Source organism: Squalius cephalus (assembly GCF_949319135.1).
Source record: "Squalius cephalus genome assembly, chromosome: 6".
NCBI lineage: Eukaryota > Metazoa > Chordata > Actinopteri > Cypriniformes > Leuciscidae > Squalius > Squalius cephalus.
The window spans coordinates 517,319-529,818 of NC_137127.1; the positions used below are offsets into that span (position 1 = coordinate 517,319).

At 41.8% G+C, this 12,500-nt stretch overlaps 2 protein-coding genes across 4 annotated transcripts in view; both read right to left on the reverse strand.

The window, feature by feature from the left end:
* The window catches only part of trpm7 (transient receptor potential cation channel, subfamily M, member 7), a 54,368-nt gene extending 54,198 nt beyond the window's left edge, over positions 1–170 (reverse strand). Inside the window, exon 1 of the mRNA XM_079874107.1 lies at positions 1–170. This exon is cut by the window's left edge and continues 6 nt beyond it. The gene's annotated coding sequence lies outside the window, so the exon portion shown is untranslated.
* Positions 171–2,848: 2,678 nt separating this feature from the next.
* Positions 2,849–12,500, reverse strand: part of sppl2a (signal peptide peptidase like 2A) — a 46,369-nt gene continuing 36,717 nt past the window's right edge. The window contains exons 8-17 of one of the 3 annotated variants that reach the window (XM_079873683.1): positions 11,949–12,050; positions 9,084–9,165; positions 8,793–8,867; positions 8,380–8,436; positions 8,232–8,279; positions 7,971–8,070; positions 6,466–6,546; positions 5,927–6,087; positions 4,458–4,491; positions 2,849–2,920 (exon numbers count right to left, since the gene is read on the reverse strand). In XM_079873683.1, coding sequence (XP_079729809.1) covers positions 2,880–2,920; positions 4,458–4,491; positions 5,927–6,087; positions 6,466–6,546; positions 7,971–8,070; positions 8,232–8,279; positions 8,380–8,436; positions 8,793–8,867; positions 9,084–9,165; positions 11,949–12,050 — 781 coding nt within the window. In that variant the 3' untranslated portion in view covers positions 2,849–2,879. Of the gene's footprint in view, positions 2,921–4,457; positions 4,492–5,893; positions 6,088–6,465; positions 6,547–7,970; positions 8,071–8,231; positions 8,280–8,379; positions 8,437–8,792; positions 8,868–9,083; positions 9,166–11,948; positions 12,051–12,500 lie in introns of all 3 variants that reach the window. The other 2 variants (XM_079873682.1, XM_079873684.1) reach the window with 2 other exon arrangements.

The following is a 12,500-nucleotide window of genomic DNA, read 5'->3' on the forward strand; positions in this document are numbered from 1 at the left end:
CTTCAGCGTTCAGACTCACGCGTCGCGACCCAGGGCGTCTAGCCATCTATCGGCGCGTCGCGTCTCGGGAAGCCGCGGGAGGAGAGCCCGGTGGCGGCGGAGGGATTCGTGTGCGTCCGCTGAAGCTCCAGCGGAAGGTGGATTTTTCATAATTGTGCGACTCCGAGTCCAGACTGACGCGGCGTGACGCGTCGCTCGAGCCCGTCCCTCCCGCTGAGTCAGAGTGAAGTCAACGCCCGCGGCGCGTCACATGACCGGGGCGGAGCGCGCGGCGCGTCAGGATCACTGACACCTACAGGCTACGTTTATTGTCATCATAGCAAACCTCATGAACATTTAAAGAATGTGGAAACACTTTCCAATAAGGTTCATTAGTTAACATTAGTTAATGTATTAACTTACAATGAGCAATACATTTGTTACAGTATTTATTCATCTTTGTTAATGCTAGTTAATACAAATACAGCTGTTCATTGTTTGTTCACAGTGCATTAAAGACACTTAATATAAAGTCCATTATTTATACATTCTTGATAACACTTTACAATAAGGTTAATTAGTTAACATTAGTGAACTACCATAGTTAACATAAACTAAGAATGAACAATACTTCTACAGCATTCATTAATCTTAATTAATATTCATTTCAACATTTACTAATACGTTGTTAAAATCAAAGGTTGTATTTGTTAATATTAGTTAATTTTAATAACTTGTTAGTGAATGTTTAAATTAATATTAACAAAGATTAATAAATGCTGTAGAAGTATTCTTAGTTCATGTTAACTATGGTAGTTCACTAATGTTAACTAATTAACCTTATTGTAAAGTGTTACCAAGAATGTATAAATAATGGACCACTTTATATTAAGTGTGTTTATCAACCATGGAAGCTTAAGGTAATTGCGACTTTTTAATCTAATTATTTTTCTCTCAATTCTAATTTATATCTGACAATTCAGATTTTTTCTTTATTATTATTATTATTTATTCCGTGCCGGAAACAAGCTTCCATATTTAACTATTCTGTACTAACATTTAAATTAGTCATTTGATGCAATGCACTTATTGTGTACATACATGTTTTTACATTGTACTTATATTTAAAAGAAAATATGGTAGCACTTTATTTGACAGTGTCCTTTTTACATATGTTACATGTACTTACAATAGTATTAACAGTTAATTATGCATAATTACATGCAACTAACCCTCAACCAAACCCTAATCCTATCCTAATCCTATAGTAAGTACATGCACTTAATTAATATTACTCAGTACTTAAATATATAATTACACTGTAACAATGACACCGTAACGAAAATACTATGGAAGTCAATGGGGTCCAACCCTAACCCTAACCTGCACCTCAGTTAACCCTAACCTGCACCTCAGTTAACCCTAACCTGCACCTCAGTTAACCCTAACCCTAACCTGCACCTCAGTTAACCCTAACCTGCACCTCAGTTAACCCTAACCCTAACCTGCACCTCAGTTAACCCTAACCTGCACCTCAGTTAACCCTAACCTGCACCTCAGTTAACCCTAACCTGCACCTCAGTTAACCCTAACCTGCACCTCAGTTAACCCTAACCTGCACCTCAGTTAACCCTAACCTGCACCTCAGTTAACCCTAACCTGCACCTCAGTTAACCCTAACCTGCACCTCAGTTAACCCTAACCCTAACCTGCACCTCAGTTAACCCTAACCTGCACCTCAGTTAACCCTAACCTGCACCTCAGTTAACCCTAACCCTAACCTGCACCTCAGTTAACCCTAACCTGCACCTCAGTTAACCCTAACCTGCACCTCAGTTAACCCTAACCTGCACCTCAGTTAACCCTAACCTGCACCTCAGTTAACCCTAACCCTAACCTGCACCTCAGTTAACCCTAACCTGCACCTCAGTTAACCCTAACCTGCACCTCAGTTAACCCTAACCCTAACCTGCACCTCAGTTAACACTAACCTGCACCTCAGTTAACACTAACCTGCACCTCAGTTAACCCTAACCTGCACCTCAGTTAACCCTAACCCTAACCTGCACCTCAGTTAGGTTAACCCTAACCCTAACTGTCTCACCATTCAACACAATTTTTACATTTATGCATTTGACACTTTTATCCAAAGCAACTTACATTGCATTTCAAGGTACACATTTACATTCTTATCAGTTCTTGCTTTCTCTGGAAGGTACAATAAGTGCACTGGACCAAACAATTATTATTTTGATGACGCAAGTGCATAATTGACACCTAATATAAAGTGTGACCAAACTAATTATAGAGGCACAGTGCTGAAAGTGTGCATCTGTTTCCGTACCACAATATATATGTCAAAATATCATGGCATATGAATATGGAAATCATCCGAGTGGCATGGGGAGCATACATGCATCAGTGGGTCCTTCGCTGTATTATTATTATTATATATACACATCTACACACGTTTATCAGACGGCAGACAGAACTATTAAACCTGAACTATTCACATTTACTTGTACAGACTGTGTGTGTGTGTGTAGAGGCCAGGCAGTGTCTGCAGCCAAATCATCAATCATCCTGTTTTGTCTTCATATCAGTGTTTATTTCAATGTCAAAGGGAAAGTAAATTATTCATTACAGTTTTGTGGAATATTTCAAACATTACGTTATAAAATTATCACATAAAAAAGTGAAAGTAAAAAAAACAGCAGGTGCTGGTAATTTAAGGCCCCTTAAAGAATAATTTCAGTTTTTTAGTAAAGTGTCCCAGTGTGATGATGATGATGATGATGATGATGCTTCATCATTCAGAAACACACTCAACATTCCCATCAAATCATCATGAAGGTTTATAGTTGGCGTGTCAGAGGGAACACGGATCAGCCACGGATCCCTCAGCAGTTCCTCACTCCTTCAGTGTATCCAGAGCCTCCATCTGAGGAGACAGAGACACACATTACTGTAACAGTGGAGCATGTCCTGTGTGTGTGTGTGTGTGTGTGTGTGTGTGTGTGTGTGTGTGTGTGTGTGTGTGTGTGTGTGTGTGTGTGTTTGTGTGTGTGTTACAGTCCTGTGTGTGTGTGTGTGTGTCTGTGTGTGTTACAGTCCTGTGTGTGTGTGTGTGTGTGTGTGTGTGTGTGTGTGTGTGTGTGTGTGTGTGTGTGTGTGTGTGTGTGTGTGTTACAGTCCTGTGTGCGTTACAGTCGTGTGTGCGTTACAGTCCTCTGTGTGTGTGTGTGTGTGTGTGTGTGTGTGTGTGTGTGTGTGTGTGTGTGTGTGTGTGTGTATGTGTGTGTGTGTGTGTGTGTGTGTGTGTGTGTGTGTGTGTGTGTGTGTGTGTTACAGCCCAGTGTGCGTTACAGCCCAGTGTGTGTTACAGCCCAGTGTGTGTTACAGTCCTGTATGGGTGTGTTGTGCGTTACAGTCCTGTGTGTGTTACAGTTATGTGTGTGTGTTACAGCCCAGTGTGTGTTACAGTCCTGTATGGGTGTGTTGTGCGTTACAGTCCAGTGTATGTTACAGTTATGTGTGTGTTACAGTCCTGTGTGTGTTACAGTTATGTGTGTGTTACAGTCAGACACATGAAACACTGTAGATGCTGCTGATGATGATGATCATGCCATGCAAAGGAAAAATATAAAACTAGAGTTAAAAGAAATAGTACTAAAATTATTTTAACTGCACTAAAATGTGCATGTAGAACCAGTTCGGGTTCTTGTTCAGCGTGAAAATCACAGTGATAGTCTGTAAATGTTAATTATTAGTTTATTGGTATTAAATATCTATTTACATGGTTTTATCTATATATAGTTTATATTTAAATAGGTATATAATTTATCATTGTTATTATATAAATACTCCAGATTTATTAACATTACAGTGAGGTTTAAAGCAAATTCGTGTGCGTACGTTGATGTTGTTTAGTTGTTAAGTTCTCCTGTGAGAATACTTATGCATAATCCATGTAAATATTAGTGAATGAGACCCTCTGTTTGTATAAAAAAGCTAAAATGCTTTAAAACGAATAACTGTTGTCGAGTATAACATTCATTTAAAGTAAAGCGATGTTCACACTGACAGGAACTCAGTGAAAGCAGGCGGTTTCCAACACCGAGTGACTGAGCAGAACGACTTCATTAAACATGAGCAGAAGTGATGCGGCGACAGATTGGATTTAGTAAGAGCAAATCAGTGGTGGCGATGTAATCACTGTCAGTGTGAGTCGCAGGATAACACCTAAACAGTTTCAGTTCTACAGAGGGTCAAAGGGTTCTTCTGTTTTTCTCACCCTGTGTGTTAATAAGAGAAAATGAAAACATCAGGCATCTGATAAACATGCTGGAGAGACAGAAGCAGCTCATAATCTGAGTGCTCTAGCGCCACCTAGTGTTGTGCAGGAGAACTGCAGGGACCCAGGCATTACAGGACAAGCTGAGCAAACACAACACACAGACTAAAACAAGAGCTCAAACCTGATAACAACGGCTTCCTAGACTCGTCCAGGACCTGATGGAGACCAAGTCACATGTAACACAGCAGTCTTATATCAACACGTCTCACTCACACAGACACAGCCAGAAAGTAGGGGTGTAACAATATATCGCAATACAAAAATGCAACAATATGTATTGTGTATAGTGTATTACTGTGTGAGAAACAATTCAAGTTTCAGAGTTTTAGTGTCAGTACTATTATATATAATGTTGAATATAATGTGTAATAATGCAATGGGGGAATATCTGTGTGTCCTGATAATGTCAAATGTCTGATGTTACCAGTAAAAAGTGGCCGACATTATTATAAATATATCTAGTCAGTGAAAGAGTGCAAACATATTCATCTACAATAATTTTGTATTTTCATCTTCAGAATCATGAATATTGTTATTCTGGTGTCTCTATTGTCCTGTGCTTTGGGTTTCAGCACCAAGTCCAAGAATATTCATTTACAGTCACAATGTAATACCAAATTTAGCATTTTAATCAACAGTAGGCCTAAATGTTTTGTTAACCTTTTATCATATGTCTTTATCATATGTCGTATTTTATCATGTCATATGTCTATCGCAATAGTGTCGTATCATGAGTTTGTGATTTGTATCGAATCGTGACATGAGGGAATCGTTACACCCCTAAATCTCAAAAGCAAAGTACAGCTTACATGATTTTGTGGGTCATGTTCATGCATTCATATGTTACATGCATTAATGTTAAGCCAAATATGTTGACAATTTAAGAACTTTTAAGGAATAGTTCACTCAAAACCCAAAAATGAAAATTAGTCCATGATTTACTCACCCTGAACCCATCCTAGGTGTATATGACATTCTTCTTTCAGCCGAATACGAACATCACAGTTATATTAAAAAATGTCCTGGTTCTTCTAAGCTTTATAATGGCAGTGAATGGGCATTCTTTTTTTGGAAGTGCATCTGTCCATCATAAAAGTGCATCTGTCCATCATAAAAGTGCATCTATCCATCATAAATGTGCATCTGCCCATCATAAAAGTGCATCTATCCATCATAAAGTGCATCTATCCATCATAAATGTGCATCTGTCCATCATAAAGTGCATCTGTCCATCATAAAAGTGCATCCGTCCATCATAAAAGTGCATGTTTGGGACACTTTTATGATGGACATATGCACTTTGATGGACTTCCAAAAAAATATACCCATTGACTGCCATTATAAAGCTTGGAAGAGCAGGACATTTTTTTATAACTCTGATTGTGTTCGTCTGAAAGAAGAATGTCATATACACCTAGGATGGGTTCAGGGAGAGTAAATCATGGGCTAATGTTCATTTTTGCGTGAACTAACCCTTAAACTTGATCACAGTAGTTGACCTTAAAGTGAAAACACTCGACAAGCACATGCAGACTGTCTGCAATCATAAGAACGGACCGATGAGCTCCCCATCCTCTCTTTGGGCCTCACCGGGATGCTGGGACCGTTCCAGAAGCTCCGGAACTCCTTGCGGGCCGTGGCGAGGACGGATGCGGTGAGGAGCGTACAGGGAACCAGGTACAGCAGCGCCGGCTGGCCCATCTTAGACAACAGCATGACTGCGAACGTCAGCACGAGCCCCACGGCGTACGCTGCAGGAACACAACACACACTGCTAGTCTGATCTCAGGAGAGACATGTCCTTTCACATTCAGCAATATTATTGATCTCCTGCACTGACACCATTATATGAGAACTGAGCTGAGCTGGACGATGACATCACGGCTTTCTCCAGAGCGGCTATAAATATATATATATATACACACATATGAACTAAATTAATAACTTTTTTGACAACAAAAATGAGCCATCACTGAACTGAAGCTGGACTGTGACGCTATTTTCTTCTAGAAACAAACTTTGCATTATTTTCCTGTTATGTCAGTGTTGTGAAAGCGCTGTATAAATAAAGGTGACTTGACGTGTGTGTGTGTGTGTGTGTGTGTGAGACAGATCTGTTGTTCTCGTACCGACAGCGCTGGAGATGAAGTATGTTCTCCTGGAGTTTCCCGTCCACACGTCAAACTTATGGCAGTACGACACCAGCAGTCCTGCACACACACAGAAGAGTGGCCTTCACATCAGGGTATGGTGAGCTTTCATGCAGTGTGTAATAAAGCTCTGCAAAGCTTCAAGGGTCAAAGTTCAGATCATTTTGATTATAATATTTATTGTAATTTTTTTTATTTTAAATCAAACATATATCAACACAAAACTTATCAAACATTAGAAATAATCAAAACTGAAATATTTCAAAAATTAAAAATGTTTGATGATTAGTTTACTTGATACATAACTATAAAACGTCTGTGCTTCTTCAGATATTCCCTGTCATGCAGTGTGTAATAAAACTGTAAAAGATCAGAGTTCAGATAAATGAAGTTACTGTCTCCTAAAAGAAAGAAGTCTCACTTCCTGCTGAACCTGCGCAGGTTTTGTGGGATTACAAATTTCAGAATCTGTTTAAGATCTGCTGATCTTATGTCCTTGCATAACATGACATGACAAACTAAGGAAGAGTTCATTGAATTTAGCATTTAAGGTGATGATGATGAGAGAGTCCTGTTCTCTCTATTGTGAGTTAATGAGTGGGATTACTGGGACTCTCACCCTTTGTCTTTAACGGCTCTTGGAGACCCGGTCCCAGTCGATGAATAGTTATGCTGATTGGATTAGGATTGGTAACACTAGAGTCTAGGGCGGGTTCCTCATTTGCATGTTTTGTTTAAGGTCGTCACGCAGCTGCTCTGTCTCCATATCTAAGCACTGCCCACTACATCTACATCAACTACAGCGTACACTGCTCTAGTTACACTTGATGACCGACAGCTCGTGTTCTCAACACAGAATCCTGCTGAAGATACAACCAAGTCTCCTGGTCTTCGCTTCTGACTTTCATACAGTTTTTAACTAATTTGCATAACGTCAGCCTGTGGTCTTGATTGGCTGAGCAGCGTCTCTTAGCTCCGCCCTCAAACACTGTAGTGTATCTGAGACTGGAAGAGTTTGGCTCGTGTTGTTCGTGTGGAGAAGACGCTGTTTTCTGAGATTGATACGGTAAAACCCACGCCATCGTTACTGTTCGCATCACTGTGATCAAGAGCTGAGATTCAGATATGATAATGAGCGTTTGCTTTCTGACCAATCACAGCAGAGCAGCTCTCAGAGAGGCGGAGCTTAGAGAGACTGAATCCTTGATGGAAGCGTTTCAGAGAAAAGAGCTGAAGCTGCAGTGGAGATTATGAGGACATTAAAGTGTTTTTGAGCTTGAATGAATATAAACTTGTTGTAGGAGACGCCAAAACAACATTAGGAGCCTTTAAAATAGCAGAATAGGGGATTTTAATGTTACTCATTCATCATTGAGTCACTGGATCACTGGATGAGAGTTGGTTTTTATTGACATCACTAGTTGTTTTGTGTGTGTGTGTGTGTGTGTGTGTGTGTGTGTGTCTGTATATATGTGTAAACTGACCTGGTATGATGATGTCACCGTAGCCCAGAATGGAGAACTGCATCATACACAGGTTCTGAGCCACCGCAGAGAACTGTGGGATACGCATCACTACAGGCAGCTGGAAACACACACACACACACACACACACACACATATACACACAGTGCTCGTGACGGCAATCAGCAGAACATGAGACACTCAGTGATATATTTGAAGAACTTTATTTGCACTTAGGCAGAATCATTTGTAAAAATGGTATAAAAAGGAAAAGCATCTCACCTTCTCATAGGAGGACGAGGGATCGGCGGGAACAGACACTCCATCAGTCTAGAACCAGAAACAGTCACTGCAGTCACTGCTCACTCACTCACACACTTACACACTCACATACACACACACACTGATCACATGACAGGGTCATGCTCACCTTTTCTCCACCTCCACCCGGACCGAGAGCGACTTGCACCATGATGCTTTCTCCATTCTGAAAACACACACGTATTAAAGTCACCATGAAATCAAAATGGACCATTTCTTATTTTTAATGAAATATTGCAGTGTTTATTCTAAATAATTTATGGGTGCACATCATTATTGTGTTAATAATGTTGAATCAGAATCAGTTCCTCTTGCAGCATCTCTTCTCTTCTCTGATGACGAGGGCGTGGCTATAACCTGTCACTCACATGAGATCAGCCAATAGCAAACCACAACCATCCAATCAATTCCCCAGAGACAAAATCAAGCCCCGCCCACATGTGTTCTTGTTCCAGAAGCGCTTCACTCGATATATGACACAACAGTGGAGAAAAGACCAGCGCAACTACATCTGATACTCACAGCTGTCAGGAACGGTGTGATGAAGACGAAGAAAACGTCGTAGACGAGCAGCAGACTCAGCAGAATCACACAGATCTGCAGGAAACACACACACGTCAGACCCGCAGGATACAACACAAACACACACACAAACACACACACACACACACACGTCAGACCCGCAGGATACAACACAAACACACACACACACACACACGCACGCACACACACGCACACACGTGCACACGCACACACACACACACGCGTCGGACCCGCAGAAGAGCATCGCCGATACACTGAAACACGCCTCACCTTAAAGTTTGACAGGCTGATAGTTTTCAGGAAGTTCAGGCAGAAGGCGATTCCCAGCAGATCCTGAAGGATCCAGATCCACCTGAACATCAGAGTTACAACAGGTAAAATGGGTACAACAGGTAACACGGGAAACAAGTAACACGGGAAACACGTAACACGGGTAACAAGTAACACAGGTAACAAGTAACACAGGTAACACGGGTAACACGGGAAACACGGGAAACACGTAACACAGGAAACACGGGAAACACGTAACACAGGTAACACGGGAAACACGTAACACAGGTAACACGGGAAACACGTAACACGGGAAACACAGGAAACACGTAACACGGGTAACACGGGAAACACGTAACACAGGTAACACGGGTAACACAGGAAACATGTAACACAGGTAACACGGGAAACACGTAACACAGGAAACACGGGAAACACGTAACACAGGTAACACGGGAAACACGTAACACAGGAAACACGGGAAACACGTAACACAGGTAACACGGGAAACACAGGAAACATGTAACACAGGTAACACAGGAAACACGTAACACAGGAAACACGGGAAACACGTAACACGGTAACACGGGAAACACGTAACAGGTAACACGGGAAACACATAACAGGTAACACGGGAAACACGTAACACGGTAACACGGGAAACACGTAACACAGGAAACACGGGAAACACGTAACACAGGTAACACGGGAAACACGTAACACAGGAAACACGGGAAACACGTAACACAGGTAACACGGGAAACACAGGAAACATGTAACACAGGTAACACAGGAAACACGTAACAGGAAACACGGGAAACACGTAACACGGTAACACGGGAAACACGTAACAGGTAACACGGGAAACACATAACAGGTAACACGGGAAACACGTAACACAGGTAACACGGGAAACACGTAACACAGGAAACACGGGAAACACGTAACACAGGTAACACGGGAAACACAGGAAACATGTAACACAGGTAACACAGGAAACACGTAACACAGGTAACACGGGAAACACGTAACACGGGAAACACGTAACAGGTAACACGGGAAACACATAACAGGTAACACGGGAAACACGTAACACGGTAACACGGGAAACACGTAACAGGTAACACGGGAAACACATAACAGGTAACACGGGAAACACGTAACAGGTAACCCGGGAAACACGTAACACGGGAAACACGTAACAGGTAACACGGGAAACACGTAACAGGTAACACGGGAAACACGTAACAGGTAACCCGGGAAACACGTAACACAGGTAACACGGGAAACACGTAACACAGGAAACACGGGTAACACGGGAAACACGTAACACAGGAAACACAGGTAACACGTAACACAGATAACATGGGTAATACAGGTAACACAGGAAACACGTAACAGGAAACACGTAACACAGGAAACACGTAACACGGGAAACACGTGTAACACAGGTAACACGTAACACAGGAAACACAGGTAACACGGGTAACACAGGCAACACGTAACACAGGTAACACAACACAGGAAACACATAACGCAGGTAACACAGGAAACACGTAACACAGGAAACACAGGAAACACATAACACAGGAAACACAGGTAACACGGGTAACACAGGCAACACGTAACACAGGTAACACAACACAGGAAACACATAACGCAGGTAACACAGGAAACACGTAACACAGGAAACACAGGAAACACATAACACAGGAAACACAGGTAACACAGGAAACACAGGTAAACGTGTCTCATATTTGATGAAGTTTGCAGCATTGATTCTGTTATTTTTCCAAAGATTCAAAGGTTTGTTTAAATGACTATATGTAACACAGGAAACACGTAACACAGGAAACACGTAACACAGGAAACACGTAACACAGGAAACACGTAACCCAGGAAACACGTAACACAGGAAACACAGGTAACACAGGTAACACGGGAAACACGTAACACAGGAATCACGTAACAGGTAATACGGGAAACACGTAACACGTGTAACACGTAACACAGGTAACACGGGAAACACGAAACACAGGTAACACGTAACATAGGTAACACAGGAAACACAGGTAACACGGGAAACACGGGTAACACAGGAAACACGTAACACAGGAAACACGTAACACAGGAAACACAGGAAACACGGGTAACACAGGAAACACGTAACACAGGAAACACGTAACACAGGAAACACGTAACACAGGAAACACGTAACACAGGAAACACGTAACACAGGAAACACAGGAAACACAGGTAACACAGGAAACACGTAACACAGGAAACACGTAACACAGGAAACACGTAACACAGGAAACACGTAACACAGGAAACATGTAACACGAAGCACAGGTAACACAGGTAACACAGGAAACACGTAACACTTTAGACTTTATATAGACTTTAGTATATTATAATAAAGTAATAGTGATGCAAACAGCAGCAGTTCCACACACACACACTCTCTCACTCTCTCTCACACACTCTCACACACTCTCACACTCTCTCACACTCTCTCACTCTCTCTCACACACTCTCACACACTCTCACACACTCTCACACACTCTCACACACTCTCACACACTCTCACACACTCTCACACACTCTCACACACTCTCACACACTCTCACACACTCTCACACACTCTCACACACTCTCACACACTGAATGCAGAACTGAGAAAACTCAGAATGCCCACAACGCACGGCAATCAACACCATTAAGCGGAAGAAAAAAATCTCTTGATTAAAAACTGCTGAGTGTAGTTGGACAATCTGATGCTGAGTGAGTGTGAGTGTGTGTGTCTGTCTGTGTGTGTGTGTGTGTGTGTGTGTGTGTGAGACAGAGAGGGAGTGTGTGCATCACCTGTCCTCGTTCCTGTACACGCCCCAGATCACAGCCAGTGTAATGCAGACAGCGGCGAGCAGCAGCGACCGCACAGACACACTTCTCTCACGGCAGGACACGCTGGAAAACACACACACACAGAGATCATAATCCTCCAATAACAGAGTGGTAACCATGACAACAGCTGGACGGTGTAGAGTTACAGCTGTGTTCATACTAGTTCATCTGAAACATGCTGTGACTTATATAATGCAATTAATGTCAAGCAAGCGAAACGTGTTGAGCGAGAGAGGAATGTGAGCTCAAGTTTATTTGTACAGCTCATTTTACACACGCAACCAGTTTCAGTTTCACTTCAAAGAAATGAGTTTAGGCTTCAAGTAGAACTCGAGATTCTGTCCCGCCCGCACCAGTCACTGTTATAGTTACAGTTATTGCTATAGTTACTGTTACGGTAACCGTTATACCTGCAGCTATCACAGTTATTATTAGTTACTGTTATAGTAATGTTACAGTTATCATAGTTATTGTTACAGTTACTGTTATAGTAACAGTTGTCGTTATAGCTAT